The sequence below is a fragment of the Thermobia domestica genome, chromosome 17 (genome assembly GCF_964235325.1).
Source record: "Thermobia domestica chromosome 17, izTheDome1.hap1.1, whole genome shotgun sequence".
Lineage (NCBI taxonomy): Eukaryota > Metazoa > Arthropoda > Insecta > Zygentoma > Lepismatidae > Thermobia > Thermobia domestica.
In genome coordinates, this window is record NC_137470.1 from 92,594,493 (window position 1) to 92,613,756 (window position 19,264).

The 19,264-nt window shown below is 37.4% G+C and overlaps 1 protein-coding gene across 1 annotated transcript; it reads right to left on the reverse strand.

The window, feature by feature from the left end:
- Positions 1–3,187: 3,187 nt before the first annotated feature.
- On the reverse strand, positions 3,188–3,547 carry LOC145674095 (uncharacterized). Its single transcript, XM_081743919.1, has one exon. It carries the CDS (start codon positions 3,545–3,547, stop codon positions 3,188–3,190), a length of 360 nt encoding a protein of 119 aa, XP_081600045.1.
- Between the last annotated feature and the right edge of the window lie 15,717 nt (positions 3,548–19,264).

Sequence of the window (19,264 nt, forward strand, 5' to 3'; positions counted from 1 at the left end):
AAATTACTAAATCTAGTACGAAATCACTAAACGTGGCATCCCTGACTCAACCTCCGAGTGGTGGGAGCGCACACACACCCAGCGATGTTCCCTCGACTACAGTGTAACCAACTACAGAGATATTTTGTGAAAATATGTGGCCATTCTAAGAAACAATGAGGGGTTGCTAATTGTTCTCTAAAGATTTCGTTGTTAGTTAATATCATAGATCAAGGAGCTGACTCAGTTTCTTAATCTATACTTTATGTAAACGTGCCACTAAACAGTCACGGCATGACTTAAGTTTACAGAGTGGAAGCTTTAGCGAGCAAGTTGTTTTGGCTGTTGAAACGTTTGCAAACATTAAGAGCAAGAATACCGTATTAATGACAAGAAACCAACTATATTATTTCGTATTTAGCAACAGTGACCATAAGTAAGAAAAGGGATTGATTTTAATGGATAAGTCATTATTTTTTTCTATATTTAAAGTACTTTATTACAGGGTTGTTTTGTTTAAAAGAAAATGTTTAAAACAAATGATTAAAACTTGTTTTAAACAATTGATTTTGTTTAAAACAAATTTTAAATAGGCCTACGTTTTAAACATTATATTTTAAACACGTGTATTTTTAAGACTTGTTTGAAACGTATGTTTATTTTTATTTTATTTTATTTTTTGTAAAAAAAATGCCACAAAAAGAAAATTGCCAAAAGTGCTTCCCATTCAGAAGACTAATTTCTTCCCATGTACGTAAATGAATTGATTTCTTGTGGCTACAGCAGGTCACAATTTATTTTCTCTTTTTCCTCTTCTGTTTAGCGTTTATTGTATTGTTCAAATGCTTATCAGTTAATTTGCGAGAAGGTGTCGTAGTCGAAGGTTGGACTATACTTGTAGAACTGATATTTAAAAAATAAATAAAAGAATTATCATGAAAAATTGTGTTGTATTCAGAAAACAAACAAAGGATTATTTACCAAATTGCGGCTCTGAAATTAAAATATAGCAGGCATTCGTTGATACAGCACATGTTGGTCTTCAGTCTTCATACATACATACTTTAGAGAGAGAAAGAATCCGAAATGGAAAAAAAAAAACTACGTGACAAGGTGAAATCTGGAGTTTTATATGATTGCCTCTAGAGAGGGGAGTCTGATGAGAGGTCATCCGCCCCTACCCTAAATTTCAGATTTTGGGAGCTGTAATGCAAATTTAGGAACACTTTGCTGAGCAAAAAAATTTGCCTGAAAAAAATTTGGAGGCCTTACACCGAATAAATATGGGCTTTGATCAGTTATAATCCATTTCTATTGGCCGTAAGGTGCTATAGGCCTATATTGCTCTCTTGTATATTTTTTGCCCAAGGATTCCAAAGGTGGCTCTAATTTCGAGTTTCTGGCCTGTTTAAAATTCTGGAAATTAGGCCTAAGCAACTTTCCAGTTTTGATCATATATACTTCCTCCGTACTTATTCGGTGTAAGGACCTCAAACTTGTTCTGTTGGACTGTGTTTATCAAAAAGTTTCTAAAACTGCCTTACTGCCCCCAATATCTGAAATTCAGGGTGGGGGAGGGCAACTGCTCTCCTGTCCTACTGACGCCCCTGTCTAGCGACTGTCATATGAAACTATTCTATGCCCTTTCACGTGGTTTTACTTACATTTACAGTATTTCGGACTCTTTATTGCGTTTTGAATTCATTTGCTGAACAAAACCGAACTTTATTGAAAATGGACTTGGATCCATTGTGCTCCGAAAGCCCCAACTATTAATTCTCTTCAATAAATTATTGGCTTGAAAAAGAACAACCCAGTACATAGGCTTGCAGAAAATATTCTAAAGTTAGCACAACATGAAGTATGCTTCAAATATTACTTTTCGAAAATTTATTATTTTAAAATAATTTTATTAGCATTAGCGTTCTGAAATAGTAATCAAATTTTGCAACGAAAATCTTACCAACCTCCACGAAACTCGAGCTTAGCCCCTAAGGGCATATTTAAAAAAACTTTCAGAAGCAGTAACTCCGAAATGACTTGTTTTAGGGCTAAAATAACCGCACAAGGTATTTCTGGTAAAGTTCTAGCCTTAAAACATGTAACATGACTCTCTTTGCATTTGAAATTTCGAATACCAATGAAAGATGGCCGCCATGATGCTTGATAGCTCCATCTGATGTGTCAGACCAGTTCCAAGTTTCATTCTCTCTCAACTCGTTCTCAACACACAAGGGTGGTGAGGACTTTTGTTTCATAATGTATGTTGATAGATTGTGTGAAATCTTCATAGTAGGTGGATTTTAAAATCTAGCCTACCTAAAAAGCTTATTACAACCAAGAAGGTATTTACGAGAGTCACTAGCAAAAGGGTGTAATTAAAGGGGGTCGTGAGATGAAATTAGTTGAGAATTACTAATGTAGGCCTATACTGAAATATTCTCTACCCAACACAGTGTAGTCTTAACTAGGATAAAATAAATGAAAAGGTCGGTTGCAAGCAGTGGTGCTATTAAGCCGGTTCGCGCTGGTTCGCTAGAGCCGGTAGTTAAAATATTTCGAGTTCGCAGAACCGTGTGTTAGATCCAGACATAACAGTAAATTTTACCCAGTTATGCCCAGGAACAGTATATTTTAGTTTAGAATATCTTTGTTTTTAGAAATTCTTACAGCTACAGGAATTAACATATGATACCGCAGAACAAAGTATAAGCGGTTTATTTCCTAATCTCAATGCTCAGATATCAAGGATGAGAACTGGGATCACATGAGTGTAGTAGTGAGGGTTAACTATATTTGAAACGCATATATATCATTATCAACAATCGTTGATCCATTGCTGGATTAAGGTCTTTCCAATACTTTTTGACAAACATCTATCTTGAATAATTCGTTTCCAAGATATTGGCAGTGCTACTTAATTTCGTCACACCACCGTGAATTAGGATCCCGTGTAGATCTCTACTTGTCACTAGTGATATCCAGTAAAAAAAATGCTTTGTCTACCTTGTACAGTTTGTTTCCTAAGAGAGTTATATCTATTTATCTACCTATCCATCTACTATTTCTCTCTCTCTTTTATATTTATATAATGCTATGTATGTATACGTACAGGGTGACCGTATAAGAAATAAAACGGTAATTAGTGACAAACTACTTAGTACACTAACTGTATTGCACATGTAAATTGCACTACAGACATTCGAATTTAGGTTATGACATGCTCGATATGTCTGCCATGTCTGGCGATGATGTTGCGCAGACGAACACCAAAATTCTGTATGATCCGCTGAAGTGTCGGGACATCGATGCTGTCGATGACCTTCTGAATGGCCGCTTTCACCTCGGCTATGGTTTTGGGGTTATTTCTGTATATCTTGTCCTTAACATAGCCCCACAAAAATGAGTCACATGGGTTTAGATCCGGGGAATATGGCGGCCAAGCGAGCGACTTTCCAGTAGCCTCTGGGTACGTCAGAGCCAGAATGCGGTCCCCAAAATACTCCTCCAGGACGTCAAACATTCTCATGGTCCGATGAGGTCGAGCTCCGTCTTGCATGAACCACATCTGGTCGAAATCAGGGTCACTTTGGATAATGGTATGAAATCATTTTCCAAAACCGTCACGTATCCTGCAGTCGTCACCGTGCCGTCAAGGAATATCGCACTCATTATTCCATGGCTGCTCATTGCACACCACACTGTAACCCGTTCAGAGTGGAGAGACTTCTCCATTGCAAAATACGGATTTTCAGTCCCCCAAACGTGACATTTTCACTTGCAAATGGCTAACATCAACACGTTGCGTGTGCATGTGCATACAAATTCCCATCATGCTCTGTGTTCAGCCGCGCAGTTTGGACATCATCAGGTTAACCGTTCAGAAATTATGACGGTTTTATTTCATATAATTCATTAATTGTCACCCTGTATAAAGCTACGCATAATGTTTTTATACATATGTATGTATGTATAAATTAGGGAAGGTCACAAATTTCCGGTTCCGCGAGAAACCGGTTCTTGGAGATCCGGTTTTCAGAATCGGTTCTGGAACCGGTTCCAGACATGGATCCTAAAACTTGGTTCCGGTACCGAATCTGAGGAAGCGGTTCAAGACCTGAATCCAAAAACCCAGTTCCGGAACCGGATCTTCGGAACAGGTTTCAGACTTTGATCCTAAAACCAGGTTACGGAACAGTATCTTAGAAACTGGTTCCAGACCTGGATCCGAAAACACGGTTCCGGAACTGGATTTTATAGAACTGGATCCATTCATAGCTGAAAGCTGGTTCCACCAGGAACCGGTTCCAGACATCCCTAGTGTTATTAGCCACCAGTGACATTACACCAGTGTATTGTATTTTGTTTCAGAATTGTACGTATTAGAATAATGGCATTTTAAAATTTCTTCTGAATAATGTTACTCATATGTGTTGTAAGAGGTATGACAGAATGTAACAAAGCAATCAGCAGAATTTGAATTTTGTGTCAGAAAGGTTTTACGTTTTTTAGATATACATGTTTGTGAATAGGTAAATGTTTGTATATAAAAATATTTGTTGGATGCACAAATGCTGAAGTTTAGTGCAGTGTGAAAAAAAAATGGCTAGGGTTTTTATTCTGTAGCTGTAGTTTTGCCTTTGCATTGCAATGTATTTAGAATTTGCAGGGAATTGAAATTGTCCGTAGATACATTACAGGTTGGCAAGAAATAACCCGTAGAAAATTGCCAGGAATGTAGTCTCCTATACCCAAATAAGTGTTGTTTTGTTGAATTTCTGTGTACCTGTACATGTTTCTTTCGGCTTCCGCACGTGGAGTTTAGTTTTTTTTATTTCAAAATGGCAACCGAAAGCAGGGCAACGTTGAAACTTTTTCGTCAAGTAAAGCGTCAATAAGAAATTGTTCGTTTGCTTGTGTTCCAAGAGCGACAGTCTCAGACGCCCTCTGGAGCGCGGCCATGAAGGCGACATCCCAGGAAGAGGAAGAAAGCACACCATCAGCACGTTCAAGAACCGCGATCATCAAAAAGCGAGTGCAACAAAATTCGAGGGTCTCTGTGAGAAAAATCGCTCGTGAGACAGGGATCAACCGCGAAAATAGCGAAAAGGGATATCAACCTCAAGGCTACAAGCTCAAAAATGTTGAGCTGCTCACGGACAAAAACAAGCGCGTGCGACTCAAACGACAGAACCTTTTCTGCAGAGGTTCTCGGCACCTCAGCCATCGTTGAACACCGCCAAAATTTGCAGTCGGTGATGGTCTGGGACGCAATTTGCGCAAGCGGCAAGACTCCTGTGGTGTTCGTGGGTCAAAGGTCATGATCAACCACGAAGTGTACCGACGCGACATTCTCGAGACCGTGGTACTTCCGTGTGCCAAGCAACACTTCGGCGATACGGAATGGACTTTCCAACAGGACTCCACTCCGGCCCACAGGGCAAAACGGAAGAAAGATTGTGCAAAACCCATTTTCCGGACTTCATCTGATCTGCGGAATGGTCGCCCTACTCGCCGTATCTCAACCCCATGGACTATGGTGTATAGTCGATTTGGAGGGCAGGGTATGCACTACACGCCATAAAAAGATTGAAGTCGCTGAAGCAATCCCTGCATCGTGAGTGGAACCGACTGTCGCCCTAGGACAAGCGACCCATCGCTGAACATTTGAAAGCACGTTTAGATCTCTCTGTGGCCGACAAGAGCGGCCACTTCGAAGCCGGTTGAACATGCTGTTCCTAAATACCCATTCTCTTGGTATTACGTGTTGTTTTGCTAAATTCTTTCGGTTTAATAAATATATGGAAAAAAATCGTCCGTGTTATTTTTTGTCACCCTGTATTGTGGTAATTTTTCATCGGGAATACTTAAATACACAGAGGAAAAGTAAAAGTTACTTGAGTACTGAAAGCTCGAGTGAGTCCTAGCTATTTATGTTCAGTAGTGATTTTGTATTACACCATTTGTTTCAGAACTCATTTGCGAAAAATAAAATCAGTTGCAGCTTACACACAAAAAATCCTCGATTACGTTCACACGCTCCTCCTTACGAGAGGAATCGTACATAATTTCAAAACCAGTTCCAGACCTGAATCTGAAAACCCGGTTCCGGAACCGGAAGTTAGGAACTGGTTCTAGACCAGGATCCGAAAAGCTGGTTCCAGGTCTGGTTCCGAGAAGCCGGTTCCGGAAGTGGATCTTCTAGAAACAGATCCGTTCAGAGCCAAAAACCGGTTTCACCAGGAATCGATTCCGGCCGTCCCTAGTATATATGCGGAACCGCTTGTTAAAAACTTAAAATAACATCACTGGTTGCTACTTACTAGTCAAGAGCAAACAGTTTTAACAAATAAGTTATTACACGAGTTTGAAATATGTTTAAAATCATGTTTTAAACAGTTCAAAATGTTCAAAACATGTTTCTTTTTTGTGTGTGTTTTAAAACATATTTAAAATATTTTGAACATCTTTTTCATGTTTTAAAGAGATGTTTTGTTCTTTTTTTTTAAAAAAAAAACTGTTTTTCCAACCCTGCTTTATACAACATAAACTAATTAATAATTCCAATCCAGAGTAACATAATACTGTACATAGGTAGAAGAGCTCAAAGATTGTAGTGAGAATGGACTGATCTACTTCTATATGTGTACTATTTAAATAAGGACACCACTTTTCATGAAAAAAAAAAACTTAGACGCTTTATTAGATGGTGCTCATAAGGAGGGCACGGGGTGTCTTTAACAATATAGAGAAAAAATTAAATGAAATCTTTGAGTTTTACGTCCCACGCTTTTGCCGGCTAGGCTAAAGAAGATAGTGATGATGAGAAATGAATGCAATGTTGGAATGAGTTAAATGGGAGGAACCGGGAGAACCCAGAGGAAACCCACTAACACGGTATTTGTCCACCACAAAGCCCAGTTGGCACGAGCTAGGATCGAACCAGGGACCCCATACACCAAAAGGTGAACGCTGTAGCACTGAGCCATCGTGACCTTCCCCCAATTTAGAGAAAAAGCAATGTTTTCAATATGTTTTCTCTACAGACAGAGACGTACGCAAGATTTATTCGGGAAGTCCAAATGTTCGACACGACACTACTACTACTAATACTGTAATAATAATAATAATAATAATAATAATAATAATAATAATAATAATAATAATAATAATAATAATAATACTTCCTGAAACAGATATCTTCATAGTCACAGATATCTTCATATGTTCAGATACAAACACGTGCAGAATATATAAACTTTTGACTTTCTTAAAACAAAAACAGAGTCTTTAATTGAAACCAATACCTTCAATATAATCTTTTAAAAATAAAATTAAGAATTCCCCTTAGGAAGCTGGTGCTTCCAATGAATTCATTCGACTGATGCCATTCACATTGCAATAATTCATATAATCGAGAGAAATTCGAGAAAATTTGCCACAAATATCCCGAGAAAATTTTCTTTCAAGTTTAGATACCCACACTGGTAGGCCTACACCATATCCAAGTGTATACACAAAATGAATATTTATTTCCTTAACTGCATCTCCCAAGTACCCTTGAGATACGGTTAAGAAATATGGAAATGAAATACATTTTCGAATTATATATATATCAAATGCGAAGTTGAGAAATCTAAACAAGAATTCACATAGAAAGAGCTTGTTTATATCCTAAATAACGTCGTCTTATAGTTTGTGCATCATTCAATTTAGAATAAATGAAGGTTTCGAATAATACTTTCATCTTTCACTTTAACGTCCTACGAAAATGTTCTTTGGGCTAAGGGAGACTATGATTAAAGCAAGTGAATGATAATAGAATAATTGGTGGAATGAAAATGTTGAAGGAATTAGGAGTACCCCGAGAAAACCTTCGGACACGATGTTGTCCACCACAAAATTACTTGGATGGGGATGGAACCAAAGGCCCTCAGCGACAGAGGTAAGCGCTCTACCACTGAGCCAAGGTGTCCCCTTCGAATAATACTATACACATGTGTAACGTATCCGTATATTTGGGAAAATGCTGCCAATTTTTCCGAAAAGTTTGTTTTAAATATTTGGACACCCCTACCATTGCTCTATGCTCAGATATCTTGAAACATACACTCGCCTATACACACTTGCCAACTTTCGTTGGGACATGGAAGTAGAAAAATATTTTTGAGCCACAAATATAAAATAAGATACTGAAAAATTGATATAGGTAGTAGAAAAATATGTTAAAATCATAAATATAAAATAAAACATTTTGAACAATAAAGCAATCTCTTAGGATGTTCCTGCTCGTACCCTAATAACCTTCTATTCATGGTTCGTAAATCGTTGTCTTTACAATGAAGAAACCTTTCCATAGATACCATACGCATGTGTCACGGTTCAGTAAATTTGGGGAAAAACCTTAATACAATTGGGAACTCTATCGCAACTAAGTTGCTGATACTTGCACGAAAATTAACTCTGAAAGTACTACATACTTTAAGTTTGAAATATGTCTAGTAAAGATAATGAGAAAAATATTTTAAACCATATTGTGAAATTTTGAGAAATAATAAATAAACAAACGAGTTTCATTTTGCAGTTGAAACTACAGTAGACTTCAAAACTATGGGAATTCAATACTCAAACTTCAGGTCCTACAACTACTGGTTACAATAGATTAATAAGGTAAAAAGACACAGACTGTTCCTCAGACGCTGAATTTATATCAAAAACCCATTACTCGATATGCCTTACTGTTTTGTTCTACGGCGATAAAAGTTTAAAGCGGAAATCGTTAATTCAAACTAGCGTTGTAAATAGAAAAAAAACCGTTCGTTTTTTTTCAGAAATGTACGTTTTTTTAGAAAGAAAACATTGCCTCTCGTTTTTTTTCTAAATTTCGTTTTTTTTTCAAATAGTCATTTGTAATGCATCTTACGTCTATTTAAGTATGAAATATTTTTATGTAGGTGTAATCACCTTAAAATGCAACATAAATTAAACGCTAGATACTGATACGCTACAAATATTTTACAATTTACATTAATACCATACCTATTAACAATTCGGGTTTCAGCAGTTTTCATCAATATCAACTAAGAAATAAAAGTAGAAATGAAATTTTGTTTTTTCGTGAAAGCAGGCCTTTAATAAGTACGAAAATAATGTCACAAACAGTATAAAATTCATATAACTTGTCTAAAGATAAAAACTAATACTAATTTGCCTAATAGTATTTTTCTAAATGTCATATATAAATAATTTGTCGACTAGATACATATGATATGCAGAGCCGGCTCTACCATATATGCAACATGTGCATTTGCGTGGAGTGGCAAGTTTGGATGGTCCGGCAAAATCTGTCAAAAGTATATTATTTAAATTAAATACGGTATTTCTTGTTGGAAACAGACTTTATGATGATGGTAGTTACATTTACTAAGCTGACCTTCTATTTGAATACTACATTCATAAATTATGTTTAGGATGCATTAGTTTAAGGCCACATGGACAATGCTAAAGCAAATAGTCAAATAAATTCGAGCACAGATTGCTTGATTGTTGCCAAATGCAAGAATTCAATTCTCGAATAGTAGTGAATATCTGTTCCATTTAGTAAGTTATCACAGTTTTGATATGACAACTAGTCTTGTTTTTGTCAGAAACAAGTTCCTTATCATTGAAGATAGAAACAAGTTTTTTTAAAAATGTTAACAGATATAGAAGAGAAATCAAGAAATAAAGATAAAAGAACTAATTGCACTGGAATTGCAAACTGATACATTGAAAATGAAATCTTTGAGTTTTACGTCCCACGGATATGCCGGTTAGGCTAAAGGAGACGGTGAAGATGAGTAATGAATGAAATGGTGGAATGAAGAAAGTGGGAGGAAACGGGAGAACCCCGAGAAAACCCCCGCACACGGTGTTTGTCCACCACAAAGTTCACTTGGCGGGGGCTGGGATCGAACCCGGGACCCCAAGCACCAAAGGTGAACGCTCTACCACTGAGCCACCGCGGCCCTCTGATACATTGAGATTGAAGCTCGATAGTGAATTCTATAAAAAGGATTACCATCTATCCTCTGCAGGTGTGTTTGCTTTATGTTTCACTAACATAATAGATTAATATTTAAAAAACACACACACACAACGGGATTGCATTTTTAGTATTTAACCCTTATCCGGGCAACCAGGGCCTCCCAGGCCCAGTAGCTTCATTTTTCTAAAATTTCTCAATAACCATACATATTTCGAAGACATAAAATACTGAATTCTTCTATCTTTCGTCGAAGTTAAAATCATGAACATATCGAGTTGGTAAAGCTTTTTTTTTTAATTTGAAAATCTTTTCTTGACGTAACCGGGCAACCGGGGCCTAGGAGGCCCCGTATAACTTTAGTGAAATTCCTGTCAAATATTAGATCAAATTGTCACACAATTATATATTGAACACGTGACTATTGTAACCTTTAGTCGGAACAGTATGCGGCAATAGACATTGAATTTTGAGTGTTCTGCACTTAAAATATATACTGGGCCTGACAGGCCCCGGTTGCCCGTTTACGTTACAAAAATGTCTGGACCGGATTTGCTATTCTGCTTGGTCAGCTTACAAAAGCGTGACACGAAGTTTCGCTACTTGACAAAAATATATACCGGTACATTCTAGACTAGTCTGAACAGTAAGTGACAATAGGCATAGATTTTGTGTATTCTGCACTTAAAATATACTGGGCCTCACAGGCCCCGGTTGCCCGTTTGCGTTACAAAAATGTCTTGCCTGGATAAGGGTTAAGCCTTTCTGAGTGCAACTGCACTTACCCTCACCTTTGTTGTTCATGCTGGAGTAGCATACTTAAAATCATGACTTTTAAGATTTTTTCTTTCTGGAGAAAGGGGGAGGCGGCAAATTATGCCATTGCATGGGGCGACAAATTGACTAGGACCGGCCCTGATGATATGTATATAAAAGACACGAATATAGGATGACTCAAATTGAAGTAATGCAGGGTGTTTCAAAATTAAAACTAGGGTTTTGAAACTTTGTAGTATCTATTACAATTAACTTACAATTATAAATATTATATCAAATGAAAGAGCAACTCAAACAGTTTTGTACGCACGCATGTATACACGACTGCAAAAGTGCATTACCACCTGCAATTCTCCCTTTCCTGCAATAGCTGGCAACCCAAAAATCTCAGCGCTTGGGTTGGTTGCACATTCGAAAGGCGTTGGACCAAACCTCAATTTTGTTAGAAATATATCAGTGTGGCATACTGCAAATAAGAGAATAAAATAAATTGTTAAGACTTACCATTTTATTATCGTGATGGCAATGGATGACATAAAAGTTACAAAATCATCTTACCTAAGCAGTTCAAACAAGGTGAATGGTAAGAAACACACATAAGAGGAAAGCAGTTTCTTTCCTTTTCCAAAAGAAAATCTCGTAAAAAAGAAAAAGATTTTATAATGTAAAGGTTTAATATAAAAGCCTAACACCCCAAAACAAACATCCACACGACACAGAAAGAGAGAGAAACACAGAATAAGGAACACCAATGGCTTAGCTGACTAGCGGGCCTCTCATACAAGATAAAGAGATGGAACCCTAGTTGTAAACCTAATTGTTATAATAATAATAATAATAATAATAATAATAATAATAATAATAATTATTATTATTATTATTATTATTATTAAAAATCGTCTACTTTCCCAATCTCTGACCTACCTAAGAGCATGTCTGTATATAGCGGTCATGTGAGTACCTTTTGTCAATGAGTGGCCCTAAAGGTAAAAGGGATGCAAATCTCTGAGAGAGAGGAACAAAAAACTTTCTGCTGATAAATTCTAGGGGAAAGTTCGAGGAATTGCTTTTGACGGGTGCTTTCTTGTTTTTCGGGGACAGAAAATTGTATCGGCTAAGAAATTACAGTATATAATATTGCAAATTTGCAAGTGCATTTATTTACAATGCAATTTGAGGTAATAAAGAAATTGAGGACTTCGGGACAAACGACTTGTCAAGTCCAAAAAGTGAAACTATAAAGGAGATAGCTTCACAAGGATTTCTATTCATCTGATTTTCTTCAAACTTGGCACATATATACTAGACCGAAAATAAATGCAAACATGTTTTTTTTTTGTTTCTTTCGGAGAACAGGTTAAAGGAGGCAAAGGGTCCCTTTTAAAAAAAGGGTACCTTTGATTTAAAAGGACCAAATTAAAGGAAGGATACTCTGCCGATGCAAAGATGACTTCAAAGTACAAAATACGGGTTTTGAAGTTTTTCACAGAGAAGTTTTGCAGAGGCAATGATCCTTCAAAATGAGAAAGGACTTCGAACAATCTTTATGGAAATTGGATTTCGGTGGAATTGCTTGGAACCGTGTTATGTTGTAGATATTATGTTCCTGAGAAAAAGTCTCAATGGACACAACCAAAAATCGTTGGCCGTTTGGCCACCATGAGGCCACTTTCTTAAAAAAAGCCGAAGAAAATGACATTCGAGATTTTGGACAAAAATACTAAAACCGTGATGTTGTAAATATTGTGATTCCGAAAAGGTCCTAATGGCCATAACCACCAAACACTGATATTTGGCCACTACAGGGCTACTTTTTTGAAAACAGCCAAAAATAGTGATATTCTGGATTTCAATAAAAATCAGTAAAACTTGATGGGTTGTGGGTGTTGTGATCCTGAGAAAAAGTCTCAATAAGCACAACCACCAATCACTGACCGTTTGGCAACTACAGAGCCACATTTTTGGCAACAGCAGAACTTAACGTTATTTTGGATTTCATAGCAATTGCTTGAAACGGTGATATGTTGAAGATATTGTGATTCTGGGAAAAGGTCTTAATGAGCACAACCACTAATCACTGATCGTTTGGCCACTACGAGGCCACTGTTTTGAAAGTAGCCGAAGATGGCGATGTTCTTGATTTCGGTAAAAATGACTAAAACTGTGATATGTTGTAGATATTGAGATTCTGAGAAAAGGTCTTAATGGGCACAAACACTAATCAATGACCGTTTGGCCACAACGAGGCCACTTTCTTGAAAGTAACCGAAGATGGCTATGTTCTGGATTTCGGTAAAATCACTGAAACTGTGATATTTTGTAGATATTGTGATTCTGAGAAAAGCTCTTAATGAGCACAACCACTAATCACTGATCGTTTGGCCACCACGAGGCCACTATTTTGAAAGTAACCGAAGATAGCCACTTTCTGGATTTCGGTAAAATGACTGAAACTGTGATATGTTGTAGATGTGGTAATTCTGAGAAAAGGTCTTAATGGGCACAAACACTAATCAATGACCGTTTGGCCACAACGAGGCCACTATTTTGAAAGTAACCGAAGATGGCGATGTTCTTGATTTCGGTAAAAATGACTAAAACTGTGATATGTTGTAGATATTGAGATTCTGAGAAAAGGTCTTAATGGGCACAAACACTAATCAATGACCGTTTGGCCACAACGAGGCCACTTTCTTGAAAGTAACCGAAGATGGCTATGTTCTGGATTTCGGTAAAATCACTGAAACTGTGATATTTTGTAGATATTGTGATTCTGAGAAAAGCTCTTAATGAGCACAACCACTAATCACTGATCGTTTGGCCACCACGAGGCCACTATTTTGAAAGTAACCGAAGATGGCGATGTTCTTGATTTCGGTAAAAATGACTAAAACTGTGATATGTTGTAGATATTGAGATTCTGAGAAAAGGTCTTAATGGGCACAAACACTAATCAATGATCGTTTGGCCACCACGAGGCCACTATTTTGAAAGTAACCGAAGATAGCCACTTTCTGGATTTCGGTACAATGACTGAAACTGTGATATGTTGTAGATGTGGTAATTCTGAGAAAAGGTCTTAATGGGCACAAACACTAATCAATGACCGTTTGGCCACAACGAGGCCACTTTCTTGAAAGTAACCGAAGATGGCCATGTTCTGGATTTCGGTAAAATCACTGAAACTGTGATATTTTGTAGATATTGTGATTCTGAGAAAAGCTCTTAATGAGCACAACCACTAATCACTGATCGTTTGGCCACCACGAGGCCACTATTTTGAAAGTAACCGAAGATGGCGATGTTCTTGATTTCGGTAAAAATGACTAAAACTGTGATATGTTGTAGATATTGTGATTCTGAGAAAATGTCCTAATGGGCACAACCAATAATTACTGACCGTTAGGCCACTTTTTTGAAAGTAACGGAACATGGTGATGTTCTGGATTTCGGTAAAAATGACTGAAACTGTGATATGTTGTAGATGTCGTGATTCTAAGAAAAAGTCTTAATAGGCACAACCATTAATCATTGACCTTTGGCCAGTACAGGGCGACTTTTTTGAATGTAACGGAACATGGTGATGTTCTGGATTTCGGTAAAAATGACTGAAACTGTGAAATGTTGTAGATGTGGTGATTCTAAGAAAAGGTCTTAATAGGCACAACCATTAGTCACTGACCTTTGGCCACAATCAGGCCACTTTCTTGAAAGTAACCGAAAATATTGATGGCCTGTATTTCGGTAAAATTGACTGAAATTGCGATATGTTGTAATCATTGTGATTGTGAGAAAAGTCTTAATGGGCACAGCCAATAATCACTGGCCGTTTGGACACTACGAGGGCACTTTTTTGAAAGTAACGGAACATGGTGATATTCTGGATTTCGGTAAAATTAACTGAAACTGTGATATGTTGTAGATGTGGTGATTCTGAGAAAATGTCCTAATGGGCACAACCAATAATTACCGACCGTTTGGCCACTACAGGGCCACGGTGATGTTCTGGATTTCGGTAAAAATGACTGAAACTGTGATATGTTGTAGATCTTCTGATTCCGAGAAAAGGTCTCAATGGGCACACCCACTAATCACTGACCGTTTGGCAACAACCAGGCCACTTTCTTGAAAGTAACCGAAGATGGTGATGTTCTGGATTTCGGTAAAAATTACTGAAACTGTGATATGTTGTAGATCTTGTGATTTTGAGAAAATGTCCTAATGGGCACAACCAATAAATACTGAGCGTTTGGCCATTACCGGGCCACTTTCTTGAAAGTAACGGAACATGGTGTTGTTCTAGATTTCGATAGAAATGACTGAAACTGTGATATATTGTAGATATTGTGATTCTGAGAAAATGTCCTAATGGGCACAACCAATAAATACTGAGCGTTTGGCCATTACAGGGCCACTTTTTTTAAAGTAACAGTCCCCGAAAAGGTCTCCATGGGCACACAAACTAATCACTGACCTTTGGCCACAACCAGGCCACTTTCTTGAAAGTAACCGAAGATGGTGATGTTCTGGATTTCGGTAAAAATGACTGAAAGTGTGATATGTTGTAGATCTTGTGATTCTGAGAAAAGGACACAACCACTAATCACTGACCGTTTGGCCACTACAGGGCCGCTTTTTGGAAAGTAACCCAAAATATTGATTTTCTGGATTTCATTAAAAATGACTGAAACTGTGATATGTTGTAGATATTGTGATTCTGAGAAAATGTCCTAATGGGCACAACCAATAATTACTGACCATTTGGCCACTACCGGGCCACTTTTTTGAAATAACGGAACATAGTGATGTTCTGGATTTCGATAGAAATGACTGAAACTGTGATATGTTGTAGATCTTGTGATTCCGAGAAAAGGTCTCAATGGTCACACATACTACTCAGTTTCCGTTTGGCCGTTACAGGCCACTATCTTGAAAGTAACCGAAAATGTTGATGTCCTGGATTTCGGTAAAAATGACTGAAACTGTGATATGTTGTAGATTACTGATTCTGAGGGAAGGTCCTAATAGGCACAACCACTAATCGCTGACCATTGGCCAGAAGCAGGCCGCTTTCTTGAAAGAACCGAAAATATTGATGTTCTGGATTTCGGTAAAAATGACTGAAACTGTGATACGTTGTGGATATTGTGATTCTGAGAAAAAGTCTTAATAGGTACAGCCAATAATTTCTGGCCGTTTGGACACTACGAGACCACATTTTTGAAAGTAAGCTAAAATGGTGATGTTCTGGAATTAGGTAAAATGGCTAAAACTGTGAGATGTTGTAGATATTGTGATTATGAGAAAATGTCCTAATGGGAACAACCAAAAAATTACTGACCGTTTAGCCACAACCAGGCCAAACCAACCACAGCCAGGCCAAACTGTGATATGTTGTAGATATTGTGATTCTGAGAAAAGGATTTAATAGGCACAACCACTACTCACTGACCGTTTCGCCACTACAGGGCCAATTTTGGAAAGTAATCGAAAATGTTGATGTTCTGGATTTCGGTAAAAATGACTGAAACTGTGATATGTTGTAGATATTGTGATCCTGAGAAAAGGATTTAATAGGCACAACCACTAATCACTGATCGTTTCGATACTACAGGGCCACTTTTTTTTAAAGTAACGGAACATGGTGATGTTCTGGATTTCTTAAAAAAATAACTGAAACTGTGATATGTTGTAGATCTTGAGATTCAGAGAAAAGATCTCAATGGGCACACCCACTAATCACTGACCGTTTGGCCACAACCAGGCCACTTTCTTGAAAGTAATCGAAGATGATGTTCTGGATTTCGAAAAAATAAAACTGTGATATGTTCTAGATCTTGTGATTCTGAGAAAAGGGCACAACTACTAATCACTCAACGTTTGGCCACTACAGGGCCACTTTTTGGATAGTAATCGGAAATGTTGATGTTCTGGATTTCGGTAAAAATGACTGGAACTGTGATATGTTGTAGATCTTGTAATTCTGAGAAAAGATCTGAATGGGCATACCCACTAATCACTGACAGTTTGGCCATTACAGGGCCACTTTTTTAAAGTAACGGAACATGGTGATGTTCTGGATTTAGGTACAAATGACTGAAAAGTGATATGTTTTAGATCTTGTAAGGTCTCCATGGGCACACAAACTAATCACTGACCTTTGGCCACAACCAGGCCACTTTCTTGAAAGTAATCGAAGATGATGTTCTGGATTTCGAAAAAATAAAACTGTGATATGTTCTAGATCTTGTGATTCTGAGAAAAGGGCACAACTACTAATCACTCAACGTTTGGCCACTACAGGGCCACTTTTTGGAAAATAATCGAATATGTTGATTTTCTGGATTTCGCTAAAAATGACTGAAACTGTGATATGTTGTAGACATTGTGATTCTGAGAAAATGTCCTAATGGGCACAACTAATAATTACTGACCGTTTGGCCACTACCGGGCCACTTTCTTGAAAGTAACGGAACATGGTGATGTTCTGGATTTCGACAGAAGTGACTGAAACTGTGATATGATGTAAATCTTGTGATTCCGAGAAAAGGTCTTAATGGGCACATACACTAATCAATTTCCGTTTGGCCATTACAGGCCACTTTCTTGAAAGTAACCGAAAATGTTGATGTCCTGGATTTCAGTAAAAATGACTGAAACTGTGATATGTTGTAGATATTGTGATTCTGAGAGAAAGTCTTAGTGGGCACAGCCAATAATCACTGGCCGTTTGGACACTACGAGATGACTTTTTTGAAAGTAAGCTAAAATGGTGATGTTCTGCATTTAGGTAAAAATGACTGAAACTGTGATATGTTGTAGATATTGTGATTCTGAGAAAAGTATTTAATAGGCACAACCACTATTCACTGACCGTTTCGCCACTACAGGGCCAATTTTGGAAAGTAATCGAAAATGTTGATGTTCTGGATTTCGGTAAAAATGACTGAAATAATGGAGTGTCAGTGGGTCAATTGGATTAAGATTTTTAAGTGGGTTGTGGGTCAACAGGATATGACTCACTGCGACACACAACCCACTGTGACCCACTTTGACCAAACAATCCGTTCTGACCCACGCTGACCCACCGAACTACTGTGACTCACCAACCCATTCTGCTCAGTGCATTGTAGACAGCTTCTTCTGAGCACTGGTGAATTTGTCTACGTTTTACTTTCAAGGTTTTCTTTTTTCTTCTTTTTCACTTGTTTCTATTGAAGAAAGAACTTCAGGCACTCTTGCAGAACTTTAGGAAATTGATCATATTTGCAATTGTAATAATAGCAATAGGACTTACTTCTTGACTTTTCAGACACAGCCTAATAGTTTTTAGAGGAGCTAACTACTTGTTTTATTTTGAATCATCTATAATGTATGAATTATTATGTAAAAATGTAATATAACTATGTATGTGTGATCATCAACATCAAAGTCAACTGAAATTACATTTGGCATATACATAGTTAGGCCCTAATCTCAATATCATTTTTTAAAACTCCCTTTTGTTGGGGGGGGGGGCATTTTCTATATATAGGATTGATTTCTAAAAATAATCGAAAACGATCGATATTAGTTGACTGCCTAATATTGATATTAGGCAGTCCTTGATATGAACCACCGTGACTGCCATGATATAAATTTAACTTCAACTGCTTCTTCAATGTTCTTCTTTTTAGTTTTTACTTTCTATGGCTAGAGTCGAGGGTGAAAAAAGATATGCTGTTCAGAGAATGCTGTTTACAATGCAGTGAGCAGAGTGGGTCATGGTGGGTGATGGGTCGCAGTGGGTCACGGTGGGTGGTGGGTCACATGCTGTTGACCCACGTCCCACTCAGAAAACTCGACCCACCGACCCACTGACCCACTCACCCACTCCAACTCTGGTTGACGTTTCGGCGTCTGGAGTAAACAAGTTCTGCCAGGGGATCTTTTTTCTTTCAAAATGTATTTTTATATGTTCATATTTATTATTATTATTTATTATTTTCTTGTATTTTTTCCTACATTATCTTAGATTAGTGACCGCGGTTTAGGATAGATTATGTAAAGTCAAATACGGTTTTGTATATTTACATTTTCGTTTCTTTCTTTCAAAATGCACTCCTATCTGTCCACGTAGTCCAAACGTAGGCATACACCTCTGTATTGATCAACTATAACATTCTAGTGTATGAGTTAATTTGCTTCGGCTCTTCTGAGCTTAAGATGTAAGTAAAAACATATTAAGAACAAATAATAAAGAAACTAAGTCTACCTGATGGATAAAAATAGGAAATTATATAAAATGCAATGAGCTGATCAGTACGGTACTGTATACGTACTTTTGGGCCACCCTGTATATTATGAATAATTTATTTCTTGCATTTAATAATAACTAGCTGAAAATAACCACTTTTTGCATGGGTCAGATAAAATATCTATGTAAACAAACTGAACAACGAAACGAAAATATATCGGTAATTTTCTACTACTTTTACATATCGC

What these genes read in the sequence shown, in the direction of transcription:
- LOC145674095 (XM_081743919.1), bottom strand. Translation starts at nt 3,547, where the DNA reads ATGTGGTTCATGCAAGACGGAGCTCGACCTCATCGGACCATGAGAATG.